Source organism: Zootoca vivipara, chromosome 2, assembly GCF_965207765.1.
Source record: "Zootoca vivipara chromosome 2, rZooViv2.hap1.1, whole genome shotgun sequence".
NCBI lineage: Eukaryota > Metazoa > Chordata > Lepidosauria > Squamata > Lacertidae > Zootoca > Zootoca vivipara.
The window spans coordinates 121,508,445-121,533,728 of NC_142584.1; the positions used below are offsets into that span (position 1 = coordinate 121,508,445).

Here is a 25,284-nt window from a genome sequence, read left to right on the forward strand (position 1 = left end):
CCCCTGAGTCTGCAAACAGGGCAGCTGGGAAGGGAGGGCAGGATTTGGGGTGGGGGGGAGGAAGGAAAGTAGGGGTGTCCTCCCCCTCCCCCTCCTTTCTGTGGGTCAGTCGAGCGGGGGAGGGGCTGATTCAGTCCCTGCTGGGATAAAGGAGCCCCTCCCCCAGAAGGAGAGGAAAAGGGAAGAGAAGAGCGAGCGGGGGGGGGGAGCAGGGAGGACAAAGAGGTAGAGCTGGTGGGGGGGGAGGGAGGAAAGGGGGCGGAGACCCCCCCCCGAACAACTCCCTTCCTGGGCGCTATCTGCACAGGCCCTGATCCGTGCAATCCAGCTTTAAATCGGGGACCCTCCATTCGCAGGTTTTGCATTGCCCCCTCCGCTTGGGAGTCAAGAGATGCTCAGCTGCCCTGCCCCCCCCCGGGCGCTTTTTCAGGAATGGAAATGGGAGTCCCCCCCCCCTTAAGGGCTGAGACTTGAACCGAGGCCCCAATTCCGCGTCTCTCTGCGAGTTCCGGATTCCCCCTGGCAGGAATCCTGGCTCCCCTTTAGGTGGAGAAGTGGAGAGAGGGAGTCCATGGAAGGGTTAAAGGGGGCGAGAGAGGCCTGTATAGAGACCCCTCTCCCTCCTCTCCCCCTTCCTTGCTCATCTGGCGAGGCCCCTCCGGATGGAGAGGGGGGCGCTTGGGAGAGATTTGGCACAAAGGGTGAGCTTGCCAGGGGGGGGGGCTCTGGGCAAAGGGGAGACTGGGGGGCGGAGGGAGGAGGGCAGAGGATGTTGGGGGGCGGAGCGAGGGAGAGAGGGGAGCATCCCTGGGCATATTGGAGAAAGAGAGAGGGACTTGGGGGCTGCCTGCCTTGACTTCTCCCTCCTGCTCAGGAATCTCCTTTGAGTAGACCAGGGAGAGATCCCTGAACAGGAGGCCTGATCCACCCACCCTCTCCTCCCTTCAAGCTCAGTCCTTGCCCTGCCAGAAGTCCCAGGTCAGATCCTGCATGGGGCGCTGGGGGCTCTTATAGGGAGTTTAACCAGGGGGGGGAGAGGAAAGGGAGGAAGCCCCCTTTATTCGTTCCGCCCTTTGAGGCTACTGTCTTGGCAACTACAGTCTCGCCCACATGCCTGTGTTTCTGGGGAGAAGCATCTAAAGGGTTCCTATCCAGAGATACCTGTGCCCAACTCCATCTCTCCATTCCACCAATATTCCCATATTCCATTCCACTTTTCCCACTATATCTATTTTTTAAAGATTTTTTTATATCACAGAACAAACTAATAATCACAAAAAAACAAAAAAATACATTCAACAGTTAATCATTGTTATAACATAGTACAGTCAGGCACGGACAAGCAGGGGTGGGGGGGGCGGTATGCCCCAGGCAGCACAATCCCAAGGGTGCCATGGCGACTACCCGCCCCACCCCCAGAGTGTGCCCCCCACCCCCAGAATGGGCGCCAGCCCCCGGTGCCGTACCATGAAGCTCCGCCACTGAGTACAGTCATACCTCAGTTTAAGGACGCTTCGGTTTGAGTACTTTCAGTTTAAGTACTCCGCGGACCCGTCTGGAACGGATTAATCCACTTTCCATTACTTTCAATGGGAAAGTATAGGAGTATAGCATTTAGATCAAGGGAAGTAATAGTGCCACTGTATTCTGCTCTGGTCAGACCTCACCTGGAGTACTGTGTCCAGTTCTGGGCACCGCAGTTCAAGAAGGATACTGACAAGCTGGAACGTGTCCAGAGGAAGGCAACCAAAATGGTCAAAGGCCTGGAAACAATGCCTTATGAGGAACGGCTTAGGGAGCTGGGTATGTTTAGCCTGGAGAAGAGAAGGGTAAGGGGTGATATGATAGCCATGTTCAAATATATAAAAGGATGTCATATAGAGGAGGGAGAAAGGTTGTTTTCTGCTGCTCCAGAGAAGCGGACACGGAGCAATGGATTCAAACTACAAGAAAGAAGATTCCACCTAAACATTAGGAAGAACTTCCTGACAGCAAGAGCTGTTCGGCAGTGGAATTTGCTGCCAAGGAGTGTGGTGGAGTCTCCTGTCAAGTATGCTTTGATGGTGTTTCCTGCTTGGCAAGGGGTTGGACTGGATGACCCTTGTGGTCTCTTCCAACTCAATGATTCTAAAGTTCGCTTCAGCTTAAGTACAGACTTCTGGAACCAATTGTGTACTTAAACCGAGGTACCACTGTATTGCTTTTCACTATGTTGTTCTCTATCACATATCCTATAAGACTATACCTTTTAATAAAATTATTATTATTATTATTATTATTATTATTATTATTATACCACTCCACCTAAGTTGTTACCTTTTATAGTTTGGAATGAGAACAAAAATAAAATACATATAACACCAAGCTAAGTGAGCGAGCATATAAAAAAAGAAAAGGGAAAATAAAATAAAATTCCCCCTTATTTCAGAATCATATATAACCACAGTTTTGACTTCCTGTTAATCCCTAATGCATGAATTATATTTTAAACATGAATGTATTCCGCTAACTATTTATCTACTACATTCTTACAACAGTATGTATCCTTAATATTATTGTCCAACTCATTATTTCTCCACTATCACTCAAATGCCGGCTATATATTCCCACTATATCAGATCTCACGTCTGTGGGATTTAAGAGATTGGGACGATTGCTATGGAAATGGGTGGGGTCCCGTGTTTGCCCCTTAAAAGCCTGCATTATTATTATTATTGCAATTTCAATTGTTGTTGTTGTTATTTATTCAACCTATTAGTTTCTTTCCCTTGTCCAGGGCAGCCCAAAGTGACATACAACATGTTGTTGTTGTTGTTGTTGCCGTTGTTGTTATGTTCCACGGTGATACTCCAATGTCATTATCATCATCATCATCATCATCATTTATTATTTATACCCCGCCCATCTGGCTGGGTTTCCCCAGCCACTCTGGGCAGCTTCCAACAGAAGTATTAAAATACAATAATTTATTAAACATCAAAAGCTTCCCTAAACAGGGCTGCCTTCAGGTGTCCTCTAAAAATCTGGTAGTTGTTTTTCTCTTTGACATCTGGTATGAGGGGGTTCCACAGGGCGGGTTCCACTACCGAGAAGGCCCTCTGCCTGGTTCCCTGTAACTTGGCTTCTCGTAGCGAGGGAACCGCCAGAAGGCCCTCGGTGCTGGACCTCAGTGTCCGGGCAAAACGATGGAGGTGGAGACGCTCCTTCAGGTATACTGGACCGAGGCCATTTAGGGCTTTCAAGGTCAGCACCAAGACTTTGAATTGTGCTCGGAAACGTACTGGGAGCCAATGTAGGTCTTTCAGGACCCTTGTTATGTGGTCTTGGTGGCCGCTCCCAGTCACCAGTCTAGCTTCCGCATTCTGGATTAATTGTAGTTTCTGGGTCACCTTCAAAGGTAGCCCCACATAGAGCGCATTGCAGTAGTCCAAGCGGGAGATAACTAGAGCATGCACCACTCTGGCGAGACAGTCTACAGGCAGGTAGGGTCTCAGCCTGCGTACCAGATGGAGCTGGTAGACAGCCGCCCTGGACACAGAATTGACCTGCGCCTCCATGGACAGCTGTGAGTCCAAAATGACTCCCAGGTTGCGCACCTGGTCCTTCAGGGGCACAGCTACCCCATTCAGGACCAGGGAATACTCCACACCTGCCCGCCTCCTTTCCCCCACAAAGAGTACTTCTGTCTTGTCAGGATTCAACCTCAATCTCTTAGCCCCCATCCAACCTCCAACCGCCTCCACGCACTCACACAGGACCTTCACTGCCTTCACTGGTTCTGATTTGAAAGAGAGGTAGAGCTGGGTATCATCCGCATACTGATGAACACCCAGCCCCAACCCCCTGATGACTCTGGTATAAATATAAATATTATGTGATTAAATAAAGGGACTGGATATGACATGTTATAAGAAAGTACTAAAAGTTGAGTAAGAATAGGATAAGAGTGTGAGTACTTTCAATATTGTACAGGTAAAATACATCGGGAAATGTCGGGAAGTCAGCAATGTCTTAATCCTTTTTCTTTTCTTTTATAGATGGTTTATTAATTATTATTATTTCTAAGTTAATTTACATTTTTATGTGAGATAGTGTTAAAATAAATTTAGGGGAAGAAGAAATGCTGTAGTTAATAGTTTGTTACCATTGTGATTAAGTTTAAAGAAGTATGAATTTGTTGTTGTTTAGTCGTTTAGTCGTGTCCGACTCTTCGTGACCCCATGGACCATAGCACGCCAGGCACTCCTGTCTTGCACTGCCTCCCGCAGTTTGGTCAAACTCATGTTCGTAGCTTCGAGAACACTGTCCAACCATCTTGTCCTCTGTCGTCCCCTTCTCCTAGTGCCCTCCATCTCTCCCAACATCAGGGTCTTTTCCAAGGATTCTTCTCTTCTCATGAGGTGGCCAAAGTATTGGAGCCTCAGCTTCACGATCTGTCCTTCCAGGGAGCACTCAGGGCTGATTTCCTTAAGAATGGATAGGTTTGATCTTCTTGCAGTTCATTCTTGCAGTATGAATTTAAGATAGTAAATAAAGATTTAACTGAAAGAGAAAAAAAGAAATCTGTGGCAAAGGTTCTAATACACAATCATGGCTGAGAAAAACAGCCAGGGAATATGAAACTGATTTCATAGAATCATAGAGTTTAAGAGACCACAAGGGCCATCCAGTCCAACCCCCTAACGAGCAGGAAACACCATCAAAGCATTATTGACATATGCCTGTCAAGCCTCTGCTGGTTTCTTGAAACATCACTTGTTTCACCTCCTTTATCCAGAGTGTAATCTTCTTCCTTTTCTTTCCCACAATCAGTATTCTTCACCTTTAACAAATTTAATAAATAGTTTCCAGTAGGAGCAAAGGGGGAAGAACAGTGAGAGAGGCTTGGACTGGGATTCTCCACTAAGATAGGCCAGTGGCAGGAGGAAGGTGCGAGACTCGGCGGCATATAATTATAGTGAATAATAATTGGGTTGGATGTTTTAATCTGGGATTCCCAGCAGTCAGGCTCCAGCTGCTTTCCTTCTGCATCTCCAGCTCTCTCCATGCAATGATGCAAGGCTGAGAGATGGAGGTCCAACCCCAAGAACATTCTCCTACCTGAGCACTCCTTCAACCAACCACAAGCACCAAGCCTTGTCACTAGGCTTATATATGGGTCTCCCAAAATGGTCAATATGCACCTCCTGAGGCCAAAGGGACTGTGCAAGTGATTAATAAAGATCTAGAGGCCGAAGGGGACAAAATGTGGCCCAAGGGGTGGAGGATTGTTGTGCAGAAGATGAAGAACTTCATGGTGAGCTTAGGACCCTGATGAATAGTGGGTAGGTTAATGGACATAGAGCAGCTCCTTTTCCTGTGAGAAACCACTTTATTTAAAAAGTAAATCCCACAGTTCAACCATATTCTAAGATAATGCTTCTGAACTGCATTACCTTTATTTGACATTATTTCATTTGTATTTCCTGAAAACTGGGAACACGGAGGACAAGAGAGATTGCACGAAATTTTAAAATAAGAGCACATGCTGATTGATGTCTGTAATATTCCATTCTTCTCTTCCCAGAAAACAAATAGGATTTCCTCCCCTCTTTGCCCCCCAAAGCAGACAATGGAGAAGACAGTCAGAATTCTGGGAGGCCACGTTCAATGGGAATAACGAAGAAACCATTTAAATACATGGAGTGTGAAAAAAGAGAGGAGAAGCAGTTTGAAAGAATAGAGTGTGAGAAGAGCTTCAGTGACAGTGGAACACTAAGAAAACATCAATGGATTCACATGGGGGAGAAACCATTTAAATGCATGGAGTGTGGAAGGAGCTTCAGTAGAAGTGACAGCCTTAATTTACATAATCAAACTCACACAGGGGAAAAACCATTTAAATGTATGGAGTGTGGAAAGAGCTTCAGTCAGAGTGGAAACCTTAGAAGTCATCAACAGACTCACACTGGGGAGAAACCATTTAAATGCATGGAGTGTGGGAAGAGTTTCAGTCAGAGGGGAAAGCTTAGAGTTCATCAACGGACTCACATGGAGGAGAAACCATTTAAATGTATGGAGTGTGGAAAGAGCTCCAATGACAGTGGAACACTTAGAAAACATCAACGGACTCACACTGGGGGAAAACCATTTAAATGCATGGAGTGTGGAAAGAGATTCAGTGAGAGTGGACAACCTACATTTCATCAACAGACTCACATGGGGGGGGAACCATTTAAATGCATGGAGTGTGGAAACAGCTTCAGTTCGAATGGAACACTTAGAATTCATCAACGGACTCACACAGGGGAGAAACCATTTAAATGTATGGAGTGTGGAAAGAGCTTCAGTCAGAGTGGACACCTTAGAAGTCATCAACAGACTCACATGGGAGAGAAACCATTTAAATGCATGGAGTGTGGAAAGAGCTTCAGTCAGAGTGGAACACTTAGAATTCATCAACGGACTCACACAGGGGAGAAACCATTTAAATGCATGGAGTGTGGAAAGAGCTTCAGTCAGAGTGGACACCTTAGAATTCATCAACAGACTCACATGGGGAAAAAACCATTTAAATGCATGGAGTGTGGAAAGAGCTTCACTTCGAATGGAACACTTAGAATTCATCAACGGACTCACACAGGGGAGAAACCATTTAAATGTATGGAGTGTGGAAAGAGCTTCAGTCAGAGTGGACACCTTAGAATTCATCAACAGACTCACATGGGGGGGAAACCATTTAAATGTATGGAGTGTGGAAAGAGCTTCAATGAGAGTGGAAAACTTAGAATTCATCAACGGACTCACACAGCAGAGAAACCATTTAAATGTATGGAGTGCGGAAAGAGCTTCAGTCAGAGTGGACACCTTAGAATTCATCAACGGACTCACACAGGGGAGAAACCATTTAAATGCATGGAGTGTGGAAAGAGCTTCAGCCAGAGTGGAGACCTTAGAAGTCATCAACGGACTCACACTGGGGAGAAACCATTTAAATGCATGGAGTGTGGAAAGAGCTTCAGTCAGAGGGGAAAGCTTAGAGTTCATCAACGGACTCACACGGGGGAGAAACCGTTTAAATGTATGGAGTGTGGAAAGAGCTTCAATGACAGTGGAACACTTAGAAAACATCAACGGACTCACACTGGGGAAAAACCATTTAAATGCATGGAGTGTGGAAAGAGCTTCAGTCAGAGTGGACACCTTAGATTTCATCAACAGACTCACATGGGGGGGGAACCATTTAAATGTATGGAGTGTGGAAAGAACTTCAGCCAGAGTGGAGACCTTAGAATTCATCAACAGACTCACACTGGGGAGAAACCATTTAAATGCATGGAGTGTGGAAAGAGCTTCAGTCAGAGGGGAAAGCTTAGAGTTCATCAACGGACACACACGGGGGAGAAACCATTTAAATGTATGGAGTGTGGAAAGAGCTTCAATGACAATGGAAACCTTAGAAAACATGAACGGACTCACACTGGGGAAAAACCATTTAAATGCATGGAGTGTGGAAAGAGCTTCAGTAGAAGTGACAGCCTTAATTTAAATTAATCAAACTCACACAGGAGAGAAACCATTTAAATGTATGGAGTGTGGAAAGAGCTTCACTTCGAATGGAATACTTAGAATTCATCAACGGAGTCACACAGGGGAGAAACCATTTAAATGTATGGAGTGCAGGAAGAGCTTCACTGAGAGTGGACTTCTTACAAAACATCAACAATCTCATACAGAGGAGAAACCATATGATAGGGAATAGGAAGGGGGGCACCTAAACAAGTTCCCAGTTCGTTACCAAAAATGATCCAGATGCCCTCATGGGAGCCCCGTCCGACTCAACAACCCCACTTTGGAGTTACACCAACACCAGCACCCTGAAACCCTTCACGAGTACAAGCCCCGTATAATAAAGGCTGCCTTTCTATGCTTTCCCCGCTGTCTTTGACACCACGTTGCCATATTTTTGAATGAACGATACTGTGTACTCATATTTCTGAATGTAGTCTTTATTTGAATAGAGACGCGCCTTAACCAATCAGGTCAATGTAATGGCTCTGCAGAGCCCAGCTCAGCTCAGCTGTGCATGCTTGAGTGAGCGCTGAGAGGTGTTGACAGGAGGACAATTGTTGACAGCGCATCGAAACCTTGATCCAATTAGAACTTGCTACAATGTATCTAGCCCACCCAGGCTGCGCTAAACTCCAGCCCTTTGTATTCGGAAAACAGGAACTGCTTAATAAATCATAGAAAATCAGTTCCTTGATGGATCTTCACCGTTTCACCACCATTTTGTAGCTCAGGCCTGGATCTTCTAAGGATGCTGGGAACAGCCTTAATCCCTCAAGCGGGAGCCCACGTATCCAGGGAGATGTCTTTCTGAATAATCCATGGTCCATCTGAAAGGAATCTCCTGTCGTTCACTTTCCTCCAGTCTCACCCATGCCAGGGGCTACCTGCACCTGGACCTCATTGTTCTCTCCTGTCGGGTGCTCAAGGATTCCCCACCCAGTACTTACCTGTACTTGCGTGTCAATAGTTGAACCATTATATACCATTACCTGTCATTGCCTTATGCTAATCCTGTTTACCTGTATGTAAATGTCCTCTGCACCTTCCCCTTTTTCTGACGTTTCACTATGTAATGATGATGTATGTAGGACAGTTTTGCAATGCTTTATAGGATGTTGGTGGGAATCTTTAAAAGTCCTTGCAACCCTGTGCTCGGGGTTCAGTCTCGCATTGAACCTGCTGCGCAGTAATAAACCTTGCTGTTTGCTCCGGATTGTGGCTGGATTCCTTCCTTTACACTCCGCAGCGACAGCAGGCCCTTGCCTGACGAGCTGGGTGGCTGAGCAGCCTCGCACCCAGAATTTTGCCCTAACACCATAGAAGTGCTAGGGAATTAGATAGAGGTTCCGTTGTGGAAACTCTACAGGCCATCAAAAGAAGAGAAAGGGTTTGAATAGAAGGAATGTGGAATATACTTTGGTTATTATAGAATGCTTTTCCAAAACATCTACCCACTTCCATGGGGTGGAACGATTTAGAGAGTAGAACCTGTTTCTCTCCTAGTTGACAGGAAATCAATCTTAAATGCATGCAGCGTATGTGAGCTTTTGTTGTTTGTATGTAACATTGTCTGAACATGTATTTAAAGTAATCAAGCTAACATTTTGCAATAGTAAGCATAATATAATATTTAGTGTACTTTTAGATAGGGAGGTGTGAGTCTGGAGTGTTGCTTCTGAATGAGGATGGATTGAGAGTCAGCTGGTTTTGGGGTTTGGGGGAGGGAGTTGGAAATGTTTGTATCTGGGATTGGAGAGTTGCACAGAGTGGAGCTCATATTGGTGGTGTTGCTTTGGGAGCAGAGTTAGATTATATTATAGGAACAGCAGCATAACTCTCACTGTTATGATTGCAATAATGGAACCATGAAGACGCAGAAAGACTGAAAGCACCTATTATTTCGATCTTTCCAATTACCACCCGGTCTTGAATCTCCCGTACTTGGGTAAGATAATTGAAAGATTGGTAGGTTTCTGGATGAAACATCGGCTTTAGATCCATTCCAGTCTGGCTATCGTCCTGGTCATGGGACCGAGACAACATTGGTCACCCTAACAGACGACCTCCGTAAACAGCTGGATCAAGGCGGGTCGGGGCTGCTGATTCTTCTAGACTTGTCAGCCGCCTTCAACATGGTTGATTATGAGCTTTTAGACCACCGCCTTGCCGACGTGGGGATTCAGGGCACAGTCCAACAATGGCTGCGTTCCTTTATCTCAGGTCGGGGACAGAGGGTGGCGCTAGGGAAGGAGTTGTGGCCGAGGGACTCCTTGGTGTGTGGAGTCCCGCAGGGCACAATCCTTTCCCTGATGCTTTTTAACATCTTCATGCGTCCCCCTGCCCAGATTTGTCCAGAGTTTGGGCTGGGTTGTTATCAATATGCTGATGACACCCAGATTTATCTGCTGGTGGACGACCGCCCTGCCTCGGCCCCGGACACAGTGACCAGGTGTTTGGAAACTGTGGCTGGATGGCTAGGTGGGAGCCGGTTGAAGTTAAGTCATTCGAAGACAGAGGTCCTCCGGCTGGGTCGGGACGACATGGGGTTGGGGGGCCAACTCCCATCTCTTGTGGGGGCTCAGTTAGTGCCAGCGCCTTCTGTCAAGAGTTTCGGTGTAACCTTCAACGCCTCCCTTTCCAGGGAGGCGCAGGTTGCAGCCACAGCTAAGGTGGCATTTTCCCATCTCCGCCACATTAAGCAGTTGGTCCCTTACCTCTCTCGCCCTGATCTGGCCACAGTGATCCTTGTGATGGTCACCTCCAGGTTTGATTATTGTAACTCGCTTTACACAGGGCTGCCCCTGAAGCTGCCCCAGAAACTCCTGAACAATATGGAGCAGATGATTCAGCAGGGGAAACACAGCCCAGAATAAGTAAGGAGGTAGTACAAGAATCCTTGGCTAGTTTAGATGTATTCAAGTCTCCAGGGCCAGATGAACTACATCCAAGAGTATTAAAAGAACTGGCAGAGGTGATTTCAGAACCACTGGCAATAATATTTGAAAATTCCTGGAGAACAGGCGAATTTCCAGCAGACTGGAGGAGGGCAAATGTCCCTATTTTCAAAAAGGGGAAAAGAGAGGACCCAAACAATTACCGCCCAGTCAGCCTGACATCTATACCAGGAAAGATTACAGAGCAGATCATTAAGCAAACAGTCTGTGAGCACCTAGAAAGAAACTCTGTGATCACTAAAAGTCAACATGGGTTTCTGAAAAATAAGTAATGTCAGACTAATCTGATCTCATCTTTTGACAGAATTACAAGCCTGGTAGATGAAGGGAACACTGTGGATGTAGCCTATCTTGATTTCAGCAAGGCCTTTGACAAGGTGCCCCATGATATTCTTGTAAAGAAGCTGGTAAAATGCGGGCTAGACAATGCTACCATTCAGTGGATTTGTAACTGGCTTACTGACCGAACCCAAAGGGTGCTCATCAATGGCTCCTCTTCATCCTGGAGAGTAGTGACTAGTGGGGTGTCACTGGGTCTTGGGCCCAGTCTTATTCAACATCTTTATCAATGACTTGGATGATGGGCTTGAGGGCATCCTGAGCAAGTTTGCAGACGGCACCAAATTGGGAGGGGTGGCTAATACCCCAGAGGACAGGATCACAGTTCAAAATGACCTTAACAGATTAGACAACTGGGCCAAAGCAAACAAGATGAATTTTAACAAGGAGAAATGTAAGGTACTACACTTGGGCAAAAAAAAAATGAAAGGCACAAATACAGGGTGGGTGACACCTGGCTTGAGAGCAGTACATGTGAAACGGATCTAGGAGTCTTGGTAGACCACAAACTTGACATGAGTCAGCAGTGTGATGCAGCAGCTAAAAAAGCCAATGCAATTCTGGGCTGCATCAATAGGAGTATAGCATCTAGATCAGTGTTTCCCAACCAGTGTGCCTCCAGATGTTTTGGGACTACAACTCCCATCATTCCTGACCACTGCACTTGCTAGCTAGGGATGATGGGAGTTGTAGTCCCAAAACATCTGGAGGCACACTGGTTGGGAAACACTGATCTAGATCAAGAGAAGTAATAGGACCACTGTATTCCGCTCTGGTCAGACCTCGCCTGGAATACTGTGTCCAGTTCTGGGCACCTCAGTGATATGATAGGCAGGTCCTGCATTTAAGATGAGGCCTTTCTTTTTTGGTGGAGAGAAGATCGTTGTCCCCAGGTGAATGCTCAGTGTCCCAATAAGGCTGCTTTTTTTTGGAGGGGAGCACTCTTCTCTGGTTCCTCTCAGGCAGCAAATGTCTTCGGTTCCCCCCCCTCCCTGCACGTCTGCGCTTCAAAGAGGACCTTGCAATGCAAACATTGGGAGTATCCCCACCCAGCCCTTCTCTACCTTCCTGTCACCCTTCAGCCCCCCCCCCCCGTTTGTAGATGCGAGGGGAGGAGGAAGAAAATAATAAAAATTCCTTCCAGTGGCACCTTGGAGACCAACTCAGTTTGTCATTTGTCTCTAAGGTGCTACTGGAAGGAATTGTTTTTTTTATTTTGTTTCGACTCCGCCAGACCAAGACGGCTACCTACCTGTACCTAGAACTAGGGGAGGAGAAGCAGACTATTCTCTCCCTCCCCAAACCTCCCAATTCTGTGGCCCTTCCTCCTCCTCCTCCTCAGGCCTTCTCTCTTCCAAAAAGAAGGAGGGAGATCCTTCCTTCCCCTCTGACCTTCCCTCTCTTCTTTTCTTTTCAAAAATATTGTTTCCTCTCTAGGAAGTGGAGCTCATTGATGCAGGGGGAGGAATAAGTGGCCAAAGTTCCTCTACCCTCCCTCCCTCCCAGAATACATAATTTTCCTTCCTTCCAAACCTGCTCTATAATTCCATTTCTTTCCTGAAAAGGTCTCCGGTTCCATCCCCGCCAATCTCTGAAAAAGACTCTTCCTAGGGGCACGAAGGTCGCACAGTTTGACACCCCCTGGCCTGCATTTCAGGAGGGGGGGGTCTCCTCCTCATAGCGGGGAGCCAAAAGAGGGGTGCAACTGCCCTCCCCCCTCCTGAGCAAAGGCCAAGTTCAAACACCAGCCCCTATTTTAGAAAGGACCCCTAAGAGGGTTGTCCGCAATTACTGCTCCAAGACCCACAACTCCGGTCTACTCTTCAGGGTTGTTGTAACGGGGACACCCTACGCCACGTTGGGAACTGGGTGGGGAAATGAATGGACCCTCCTCCCCCCTCTCCTGAGAAGGGATGAAAAGAGATGAAGGACTTTGGGGGGGGGGTCTCTTTCCCTGCCGCCTCCGGGGATCGAACCTGGGAGATTATCAGGAAAGAAACAGGATATTCAGAGCTTGTTTGGAAGGAGGAGAATTTGTGTCTTCTGGGAGGGGGGGGGGAGGCGTCACTCATTCCTCCCCAAGGGTCAGTGAGCTCCGCTTCCTAGAGAGGCAGGGAGGTTGGGAGGGGGGAGCCAAGGTGGGAGGCGGAGGGGCCGCCATTCACATTCCCAGAAGAGGAGCAGGTCGGCAGAGGAGGAGGAGGAGGGAAAAGAGGTGCGAAATACAGTATATCTATATATTTGGGGGGGGGCGGGGGAGAGATAAAGACGCGCTTTTGCTCCCCCTGAGTCTGCAAACAGGGCAGCTGAGAAGGGAGGGCAGGATTTGGGGTGGGGGGGGAGGAAGGAAAGTAGGGGTGCCCTCCCCCTCCCCCTCCCCCTTCTTTCTGTGGCTCAGTCGAGCGGGGGAGGGGCTGATTCAGGTCTGCTGGGATAAAGGAGCCCCTCCCCCAGCCCTTTATATTGCAATAAAGGAAATCGGAATAGAAAAGCGGGAGGGGGGAGCAGAGAGGACAAAGAGGTAGAGCTGCGGGTTGGGAGGGAGGGGGCGATGAGCGATGAGAGAAAGGGGGCAGAGACCCCCCCCCAAGAACAACTCCCTTCCTGGGCGCTCTCTGCACAGGCAATCCAGCTTTAAATCGGGGACCCTCCATTCGCAGAGTTTGCAGCGCCCCCTACGCTTGGGAGTCAAGAGATGCTCAGCTGCCCTGCCCCCCCTGGGCGCTTTTGAGAGAATGGAAATGGGAGTCCCCCCCCCCCCTTAAGGGGTTAGACTTGAACCGAGGCCCCAATTCCGCGTCTCTCTGCGAGTTCCGGATTCCCCCTGGCAGGAATCCTGGTTCCCCTTTGGGTGGAGAAGTGGAGAGAGGGAGTCCATGGAAGGGTTAAAGGGGGCGAGAGAGGCCTGTATAGAGACCCCTCTCCCTCCTCTCCCCCTTCCTTGCTCATCTGGCGAGGCCCCTCCGGATGGAGAGGGGGGCGCTTGGGAGAGATTTGTCACAAAGGGTGAGCTTGCCAGGGGGGGGGGCTCTGGGCAAAGGGGAGACTGGGGGGAGGAGGGCAGAGGAAGTTGGGGGCAGAGGGAGGGAGAGAGGGGAGCATCCCTGGGCATCTTGGAGAAAGAGAGAGAAACTTGGGGGCTGCCTGTCTTGACTTCTCCCTCCTGACCAGGAATCTCCTTTGAGTAGACCAGGGAGAGATCCCTGAACAGGAGGCCTGATCCACCCACCCTCTCCTCCCTTGAAGCTCAGTCCTTGCCCTGCCAGAAGTCCCAGGTCAGCTCCTGCATGGGGCACTGGGGGCTCTTATAGGGAGTCTAACCATGGGGGGAAAAGAGGAAAGGGAGGAAGCCCCCTTTATTCTTTCCGCCCTTTGAGGCTTCTGTCTTGGCAACTACAGTCTCTCCCACATGCCTGTCTTTCTGGGGAGAAGCATCTAAAGGGTTCCTATCCAGAGATACCTGTGCCCAACTCATTCTCTCCATTCCACCAATATTCCATTCCAATTTTCCCACTATATCTATTTTTTAAAGACTTTTTTATATCACAGAACAAACTAATAATCACAAAAAAACAAAAAAATACATTCAACTGTTAATAATTTGTTATAACATAGTACAGTCAGGCACGGACAAGCAGGGGTGGGGGGGGGCGGTACGCCCCAGGCAGCACAATCCCAAGGGTGCCATGGCGACTACCTGCCCCACCCCCAGAGTGTGCGCCCCACCCCCAGAATGGGGGCCAGCCCCCGGTGCCGTACCATGAAGCTCCGCCACTGAGTACAGTCATACCTCAGTTTAAGGACGCTTCGGTTTGAGTACTTTCAGTTTAAGTACTCCGCAGACCCATCTGAAACGGATTAATCCACTTTCCATTACTTTCAATGGGAAAGTATAGGAGTATAGCATTTAGATCTAGGGAAGTAATAGTACCACTGTATTCTGCTCTGGTCAGACCTCACCTGGAGTACTGTGTCCAGTTCTGGGCACCGCAGTTCAAGAAGGATACTGACAAGCTGGAACGTGTCCAGAAGAGGGCAACCAAAATGGTCAAAGGCCTGGAAACAATGCCTTATGAGGAACGGCTTAGGGAGCTGGGTATGTTTAGCCTGGAGAAGAGAAGGTTAAGGGGTGATATGGTAAAGGTAAAGGTAAAGGGACCCCTGACCATTAGGTCCAGTCGTGACCGACTCTGGGGTTGCGCGCTCATCTCGCATTATTGGCCGAGGGAGCCGGCGTATAGCTTCCAGGTCATGTGGCCAGCATGACAAAGCCGCTTCTGGCAAACCAGAGCAGCACATGGAACGTCATTTACCTTCCCGCTATAGCGGTTCCTATTTATCTACTTGCATTTTGATGTGCTTTCGAACTACTAGGTTGGCAGGAGCTGGGACCAAGCAACGGGAGCTCACCCCGTCACAGGGATTCGAACCGCCGACCTTCTGATCAGCAAGCCCTAGGCTCATGGTTTAGCCCACAGCGCCACCTGGGTCCCTGGGGTGATATGATAGCCATGTTCAAATATATCAAAGGATGTCATATAGAGGAGGGAGAAAGATTGTTTTCTGCTGCTCCAGAGAAGCAGACACGGAGCAATGGATTAAAGCTACAAGAAAGAAGATTCCACCTAAACATTAGGAAGAACTTCCTGACAGTAAGAGCTGTTCGGCAGTGGAATTTGCTACCAAGGAGTGTGGTGGAGTCTCCTTCTTTGGAGGTCTTTAAGCAGAGGCTTGACAGCCATCTGTCAGGAATGCTTTGATGGTGTTTCCTGCTTGGCAGGGGGTTGGACTGGATGGCCCTTGTGGTCTCTTCCAACTCTAGGATTCTAAAGTTCGCTTCAGCTTAAGTACAGACTTCTGGAACCAATTGTGTACTTAAACCGAGGTACCACTGTATTGCTTTTCACTATTTTGTTCTCTATCACATATCCTATAAGACTGTACCTTTTAATAGAATAATAATTATTATTATGCCACTCCACCTAAGTTGTTATCTTTTATAGTTTGGCATGACAACAAAAATAAAATACATATAACACCAAGCTAAGTGAGCGAGCATTTAAAAAAAGAAAAGGGAAAATAAAAGAAAATTCCCCCTATTTCAGAATCATATATGACCACAGTTTTGACTTCCTGTTAATCCCTAATGCATAAATTATATTTTAAACATGAATGTTTTCCCGTTGTTATATATTCCGCTAACTATTTATCTAATACATTCTTACAACAGTATGTATCCTTCATATTATTGTCCAACTCATTCTTTCTCCACTATCACTCAAATGCCGGCTATATATTCCCACTATATCAGATCTCACGTCTGTGGGATTTAAGAGATTGGGAAGATTGCTATGGAAATGGGTGGGTTCCGGTGTTTGCCCCTCAAAAGGCTGAATTATTATTATTATTATTATTATTATTATTATTATTATTATTGCCATTTCAATTGTTGTTGTTATTTATTTATTCAACCTATTGGTTTCTTTCTCTTGCCCAGGGCAGCCCAAAGTGACATACAACCTATTTTTATTGTTGCTGTTCTTGTTCCTGTTGTTGTTATGTTCCACAGTGACACTCCAAGGTCATCATAATAATAATAATAATAATAATTATTATTATTATTTATTTATACCCCGCCCATGTGGCTGGGTTTCCCCAGCCATTCTGGGCGGCTTCCAACAGAAGTATTAAAATACAATAATTTATTAAACATTAAAAGCTTCCCTAAACAGGGCTGCCTTCAGGTGTCCTCTAAAAGTCTGGTAGTCTCTTTGACATCTGGTGCGAGGGCATTCCACAGGGCAGGTGCCACTACCGAGAAGGCCCTCTGCCTGGTTCCCTGTAACTTGGCTTCTCACAACGAGGGAACCGCCAGAAAGCCCTCGGTGCTGGACCTCAGTGTCTGGGCAGAATGATGGAGGTGGAGACGCTCCTTCAGATATACTGGACCGAGGCCATTTAGGACTTTAAAGGTCAGCACCAACACTTTGAATTGTGCTCGGAAACGTACTGGGAGCCAATGTAGGTCTTTCAGGACCGGTGTTATGTGGTCTTGGTGGCCGCTCCCAGTCACCAGTCTAGCTGCCGCATTCTGGATTAGTTGTAGTTTCCGGGTCACCTTCAAAGGTAGCCCCACGTAGAGCGCATTGCAGTAGTCCAAGCGGGAGATAACTAGAGCATGCACCACTCTGGCGAGACAGTCTACAGGCAGGTAGGGTCTCAGCCTGCGTACCAGATGGAGCTGATAAACAGCTGCCCTGGACACAGAAATGACCTGCGCCTCCATGGACAGCTGTGAGTCCAAAATGACTCCCAGGCTGCGCACATGGTATTTCAGGGGCACAGTTACCCCATTCAGAACCAGGGAATCCTCCACACCTGCTCGCCTCCTGTCCCCCACAAACAGTACTTCTGTCTTGTCAGGATTCAACCTCTATCTGTTAGCCACCATCCATCCTCCAACCGCCTCTAGGCACTCACACAGGACCTTCACCGTCTTCACTGGCTCTGATTTGAAAGAGAGGTAGAGCTGGGTATCATCCGCATACTGATGGACACCCAGCCCAAACCCCCTGATGACTCTGGTATAAATATAAATATTATGTGATTAAATAAAGGAACTGGATATGACATGTTATAAGAAAGTACTAAAAATTGAGTAAGAATAGGATAAGAGTGTAAGTACGTTCAATATTGTACAGGTAAAATACATCGGGAAATGTCGGGAAGTCAGCAATGTCTTTTTTTTAATATATAATATTTTATTAAATTTTCTGCATTAAGAAACAAAACATACATAACATATTTCCACCTTCTTCCAACCCCCCCTCCACAGGCCCCCTCCTGCCACCAGGGAGCTCCAGAAAAATGAGGGAGAAATCAGGGGAGTGTCCACCCAACCATTAATCCAAAGAAAGAAAAAAGAAACACAAGAAAAAAACCAAAAACTACCCCCCCAAGAAATAAAAAGGAAACTAAAAAAAGAAAAAAGAAAAAAAGAAAAATTATTATTATAATCATTCCATTTTCATAAACATTGTGGGGGCTTCCCCGACCTCCGCCTACCCCGATTACCATTTTCAATTCTCATTTAACAGATTTCATATTATTATTCCCATTCTAATTGCCAATTAATTTTTTTACCTTATGTTGTATAAACTATCCCATTTTTAAATCTTCTTACCACATTCTAAATTTAATATTTCCAAATCCTATCATAATTTCATCTAATCAATCTTACTTTTCTTCCCCTGCTTGATTTTTATCCTCCAAATACCTCCCTTTTTCCCCATCATTAAGTCCTTACACATTTAAATTTGCTATGTATCAATTTAATCATATATCTAATCTTCCCCTAGCCCCAGTCAACCCCCTTCAGTCCAGCAAGTTCCATAATCATCAGACCAGTTATCAATCCTTTTGATCCATCCTAATAAAAAAATTCCATTCTTCCTTCATCCCACCCCCTTTTTCCAATGTTTTGCACTCCAATCTTCCTTACAGTCCCCCTGGATTTTCCCATTTCCTTGCTCGTCCATTTCCTTGTGGGTGTTCTGAACTCCAAAAAGTTCCATCATTTTGATCAGCCCAATGACCTCTTGTCCTTCCCCCCGCATAGGGGGAGTAGATTCCAAATCTTCTTGTTGAGCAGATTCCTCATTTCCTTCCTCTTTCCCTTCCTAGAATCATAGAATCATAGAGTTGGAAGAGACCACAAGGGCCATCCAGTCCAACCCCCTGCCAAGCAGGAAACACCATCAAAGCATTCCTGACAGATGGCTGTCAAGCCTCTGCTTAAAGACCTCCAAAGAAGGAGACTCCACCACACTCCTTGGCAGCAAATTCCACTGCCGAACAGCTCTTACTGTCAGGAAGTTCTTCCTAATGTTTAGGTGGAATTTTCTTTCTTGTAGTTTGAATCCGTTGCTCCGTGTCCGCTTCTCTGGAGCAGCAGAAAACAACCTTTCTCCCTCCTTTATATGACATCCTTTTATATATTTGAACATGGTTATCATATCACCCCTTAACCTTCTCTTCTCCAGGCTAAACATACCCAGCTCCCTAAGCCGTTCCTCATAAGGCATCGTTTCCAGGCCTTTGACCATTTTGGTTGCCCTCTTCTGGACACGTTCCAGCTTATCAGTATCCTTCTTGAACTGTGGTGCCCAGAACTGGACACAATACTCCAGGTGAGGTCTGACCAGAGCAGAATACAGTGGTACTATTACTTCCCTTGATCTAGATGCTATACTCCTATTGATGCAGCCCAGAATTGCATTGGCTTTTTTAGCTGCTGCATCACACTGCTGACTCATGTCAAGTTTGTGGTCAACCAAAACTCCTAGATCCTTTTCACATGTACTGCTCTCAAGCCAGGTGTCTCCCATCCTGTATTTGTGCCTTTCATTTTTTTTGCCCAAGTGTAGTACTTTACATTTCTCCTTGTTAAAATTCATCTTGTTTGCTTTGGCCCAGTTGTCTAATCTGTTAAGGTCATTCTGAAGTGTGATCCTGTCCTCTGGGGTGTTAGCCACCCCTCCCAACTTGGTGTCATCTGCAAACTTGCTCAGGATTCCCTCAAGCCCATCATCCAAGTCATTGATAAAGATGTTGAACAAGACTGGGCCCAAGACAGAACCCTGTGGCACCCCACTAGTCACTACTCTCCAGGATGAGGAGGAGCCATTGATGAGCACCCTTTGGGTTCGGTCAGTAATCCAGCTACAAATCCACTGAATGGTAGCATTGTCTAGCCCACATTTTACCAGCTTCTTTACAAGAATATCATGGGGCACCTTGTCAAAGGCCTTGCTGAAATCAAGATAGGCTACATCCACAGCGTTCCCTTCATCTACCAGGCTTGTAATTCTGTCAAAAAATGAGATCAGATTAGTCTGACATGACTTATTTTTCAGGAACCCATGCTGACTTTTAGTGATCACAGATCCTGTTGAATTTCTTCTTGCTCTACAATGTCACTGTTATTTGATACATTGTTTATATTGTCTTCCTCTGCTGTTGTACTGTTACTGTCCTCCGGCTGTAAAAGTTGTCTCAGTTCTTGCAATTGTAGTTCCTCATAATATAATCCGATTCTCAATTCCCACAATCGGGAAGTCAGCAATGTCTTAATCCTTTTTCTTTTCTTTTATAGATGGTTTATTAATTATTGTTATTTCTAAGTTAATTTACATTTATTATGTGAGATAGTGTTAAAATGAATTTCGGGGAAGAAGAAATGCTGTGGTTAATAGTTTGTTACCATTGTGATTAAGTTTAAAGAAGAAGTATGAATTTAAGATAGTAAATAAAGATTTACCTGGAAAAGAAAAAAAGAAATCTGTGGCAAAGGTTCTAATACACAATCATGGCTGAGAAAAACAGCCGTGGAATATGAAACTGATTTCATAGAATCATAGAGTTTAAGAGACCACAAGGGCCATCCAGTCCAACCCCCTACCGAGCAGGAAACCCCATCAAAGCATTATTGACATATGCCTGTCAAGCCTCTGCTGGTTTCTTCTTTACACTCAGGCGGAAACATCACTGGTTTCACTTCCTTTCTCCAGAGTAATCTTATTCGTTTTCTTTCCCACAATCAGTATTCTTCACCTTTAATAGTCACCTTTTCAGCGTCACACATATTTTTATATTGTGATCTTCAGATGAAGAGAAATATACAAATTTAATAAATAGTTTCCAGTAGGAGCAAAGGGGGAAGAACAGTGAGAGAGGCTTGGACTGGGATTCTCCACTAAGATAGGCCAGTGGCAGGAGGCAGCTGCGAGACTCGGCGGCATATAATTATTACCAAGAGTAATTGGGGTGGGCGTTTTAATCTGGGATTCCCAGCAGTCAGGCTCCAGCTGCTTTCCTTCTGCATCTCCAGCTCTCTCCATGCAATGATGCAAGGCTGAGAGATGGAGGTCCAACCCCAAGAACATTCTCCTACCAGAGCACTCCTTCAACCAACCACAAGAACCAAGCCTTGTCACTAGGCTTATATATGGGTCTCCCAAAATGGTCAATATGTACCTCCAGAGGCAAAAGGCACTGTGCAGGTGATTAATAAACATCTAGAGGCTGAAGGGGACAAAATGTGCTCCAAGGGGTGGGGGATTATTGTGCAGAAGATGAAGAACTTCATGATGAACTTAGGACCCTGATGAATAGTGGGCAGGTTCATGGACATAGAGCAGCTCCCTTTCCTGTGAGAAACCACTTTATTTAAAAAGTAAATCCCACAGTTCAACCGTATTCTAAGATAATGCTTCTGAACTGCATTACCTTTATTTGACATTATTTCATTTGTATTTCCTAAAAACTGGGAACACGGAGGACAAGAGAGATTGCACGAAATTTTAAAATAAGAGCACATGCTGATTGATGTCTGTAATATTCTATTATTCTCTTCCCAGAAAACAAATAGGAGTTCCTCCCCTCTTCGCCCCCCAAAGCAGGCAATGGAGAAGACAGTCAGAATTCTGGGGGGCCACGTTCAATGGGAATAACGAAAAACCATTTAAATACATGGAGTGTGAAAAGAGAGAGGAGAAGCAGTTTGAAAGTATGGAGTGTGAGAATAACTTCAGTGACAGTGGAACACTAAGAAGTCATCAACGGACACACACTGGGAAAAAACCATTTAAATGCGTGGAGTGTGGAAAGAGCTTCACTTATAGTGGAACACTAAGATTACATCAGCGGACTCACACAGGGGAGAAACCATTTAAATGCATGGAATGTGGCACAAGTTTCAGTCAGAGTGGACACCTTAGAATTCATCAACAAACCCACACTGGTAAGAAACCATTTAAATGTATGGAGTGTGGAAAGAGGTTCAGTCAGAGTGGACACCTTAGAATTCATCAACGGACTCACACAGGGGAGAAACCATTTAAATGCATGGAGTGTGGAAAGAGCTTCAGTCAGAGTGGACACCTTAGAATTCATCAACGGACTCACACAGGGGAGAAACCATTTGAATGCATGGAGTGTGGAAAGAGCTTCACTTATAGTGGAACACTAAGACTACATCAGCGGACTCACACAGGGGAGAAACCATTTAAATGCGTGGAATGTGGGACAAGCTTCAGTCAGAATGGACACCTTAGAATTCATCAACAGACTCACACTGGTAAGAAACCATTTAAATGTATGGAGTGTGGAAAGAGGTTCAGTCAGAGTGGACACCTTAGAATTCATCAACGGACTCACACTGGGGAGAAACCATTTAAATGCATGGAGTGTGGAAAGAGCTTCAGTCAGAGCGGAGACCTTAGAATACATCAACGGACTCACACTGGTGAGAAACCATTTAAATGTATGGAGTGTGGAAAGAGCTTCACGTCGAATGGAACACTTAGAATTCATCACCGGACTCACACAGGGGAGAAACCATTTAAATGTATGGAGTGTGGAAAGAGCTTCAGTCGGAGTGGACACCTTAGAATTCATCAACAGACTCACATGGGGGGGAAACCATTTAAATGTATGGAGTGTGGAAAGAGCTTCAGTAGAAGTGACAGCCTTAATTTACATGATCATACTCACACAGGGGGAAAACCATTTGAATGTATGGAGTGTGGAAAGAGCTTCAGTCAGAGCGGAGACCTTAGAATACATCAACGGACTCACACTGGTGAGAAACCATTTAAATGTATGGAGTGTGGAAAGAGCTTCACGTCGAATGGAACACTTAGAATTCATCACCGGACTCACACAGGGGAGAAACCATTTAAATGTATGGAGTGTGGAAAGAGCTTCACGTCGAATGGAACACTTAGAATTCATCACCGGACTCACACAGGGGAGAAACCATTTAAATGTATGGAGTGTGGAAAGAGCTTCAGTGAGAGTGGAAAACTTAGAATTCATCAACGGACTCACACAGGGGAGAAACCATTTAAATGTATGGAGTGCGGGAAGAGCTTCAGTCAGAGTGGAAAACTTAGAATTCATCAACGGATTCACATGGGAGAGAAACCATTTAAATGCATGGAGTGTGGAAAGAGCTTCAATGACAGTGGAACACTTAGAAAACATCAACGGACTCACACTGGGGAAAAACCATTTAAATGCATGGAGTGTGGAAAGAGCTTCAGTCACAGTGGACACCTTAGAATTCATCAACGAACTCACATGGGGGAGAAACCATTTAAATGTATTGAGTGTGGGAGGAGCTTCACTGAGAGTGGAACGCTAAGAATTCATCAACGGACTCACACAGGAGAGAAACCCTTTAAATGTATGGAGTGTGGAAAGAGCTTCAGCCAGAGTGGAGACCTTAGAAGTCATGAACGGACTCACACAGGGGAGAAACCATTTAAATGCATGGAGTGTGGAAAGAGCTTCAATGACAGTGGAACACTTAGACAACATCAACGGACTCACACTGGGGAAAAACCATTTAAATGCATGGAGTGTGGAAAGAGCTTCAGTCAAAGTGGACACCTTAGAATTCATCAACGGACTCACACGGGGGAAAAACCATTTAAATGTATGGAGTGTGGAAAGAGCTTCAGTAGAAGTGACAGCCTTAATTTACATAATCAAACTCACACAGGGGAAAAACCATTTGAATGCATGGAGTGTGGAAAGAGCTTCAGTCAGAGGGGAAAGCTTAGAGTTCACCAACGGACTCACACGGGGGAGAAACCATTTAAATGTATGGAGTGTGGAAAGAGCTTCAATGACAGTGGAACACTTAGAATTCATCAACAGACTCACACAGGGGAGAAACTATTTAAATGTATGGAGTGTGGAAAGAGCTTCAGCCAGAGTGGAGACCTTAGAAGTCATCAACGGACTCACACCGGGGAGAAAGCATTTAAATGTATGGAGTGCAGGAAGAGCTTCACTGAGAGTGGACTTCTTACAAAACATGAACAATCTCATACAGAGGAGAAACCATATGATAGGGAATAGGAAGGGGGGCACCTAAACAAGTTCCCAGTTCGTTACCAAGAATGATCCAGATGCCCTCATGGGAGCCCCGTCCCACTCAACAACCTTATTTTGGAGTTACACCAGCACCCTGGAACCCTGCACGAGTACAAGCCCTGTATAATAAAGGCTGCCTTTCTTTCCATTCCCCGCTGTCTTTGACACTACGTTGCCATATTTCTGAATGAACGATACTGTGTACTTGTGTCTCTGAATGAAGTCTTTATTTGAATAGAGACGCGCCTTAACCAATCAGGTCAATGCAATGGCTCTGCAGAGCCCAGCTCAGTTCAGCTCTGCATGCTTGAGTGAGCGCTGACGAGGTGTTGACAGGAGGACAATCGTTGACAGCGCATCGAAACCTTGATCCAATTAGAACTCGCCACAATGTATCTAGCCCTCCCAGGCTGCGCTAAACTCCAGCGGTTTGTATTAGGAAAACAGGAACTGCTTAATAAATCATAGAAAATCAGTTCCTTGATGGATCTTCACCGTTCCACCACCATTTTGTAGCTCAGGCCTGGATCTTCTAAGGATGCTGGGAACAGCCATAATCCCTCAAGCGGGAGCCCACGTAGCCAGGGCGATGTCTTTCTGAATAATCCACGGTCCATCTGAAAGGAATCTCCTGTCGTTCACTTTCCTCCGGTCTCACCCTTGCCAGGGGCTACCTGCACCTGGACCTCATTGTTCTCTCCTGTCAGGTGCTCAAGGATCCAAACCCAGTACTTACCCGTACTTGCTTATCAATACTTGGACCATTAAGTGTCATTACCTGCCATTCCCTTATGCTAATCCTGCTTACCTGTATGTAAATGTCCTGTGTACCTTCCCCTTTTCCTGACGTTTTGATGATGTATGTATGACACTTTTGCAATGCTTTATGGGATGTTGGTGGGAATCTTTAAAAGTCCTTGCAACCCTGTGCTCGGGGTTCAGTCTCGCATTGAACCTGCTGCGCAGTAATAAACCTTGCTGTTTGCTCCGGATTGTGGCTGGATTCCTTCCTTTACACTCCGCAGCGACAGCAGGCCCTTGCCTGACGAGCTGGGTGGCTGAGCAGCCTCGCACCCAGAATTTTGCCCTAACACCATAGAAGTGCTAGGGAATTAGATAGAGGTTCCGTTGTGGAAACTCTACAGGCCATCAAAAGAAGAGAAAGGGTTTGAATAGAAGGAATGTGGAATATACTTTGGTTATTATAGAATGCTTTTCCAAAACATCTACCCACTTCCATGGGGTGGAACGATTTAGAGAGTAGAACCTGTTTCTCTCCTAGTTGACAGGAAATCAATCTTAAATGCTTGCAGCGTATGTGAGCTTTTGTTGTTTGTATGTAACATTGTCTCAACATGTATTTAAAGTAATCAAGCTAACATTTTGCAATAGTAAGCATAATATAATATTTAGTGTACTTTTAGATAGGGAGGTGTGAGTCTGGAGTGTTGCTTCTGAATGAGGATGGATTGAGAGTCAGCTGGTTTTGGGGTTTGGG

General features: G+C 46.0%; 1 protein-coding gene across 1 annotated transcript; it reads left to right on the forward strand.

Moving 5' to 3' along the window:
- Positions 1-3,520: 3,520 nt before the first annotated feature.
- LOC118081192 (uncharacterized) lies at positions 3,521-24,778 on the forward strand. Its single transcript, XM_088662573.1, has 3 exons — positions 3,521-7,524; positions 12,959-13,059; positions 21,263-24,778. Exons 1-3 carry the CDS (start codon positions 5,650-5,652, stop codon positions 23,769-23,771), a joined length of 4,485 nt encoding a protein of 1,494 aa, XP_088518699.1. The 5' UTR covers positions 3,521-5,649; the 3' UTR covers positions 23,772-24,778.
- Positions 24,779-25,284: the final 506 nt, after the last annotated feature.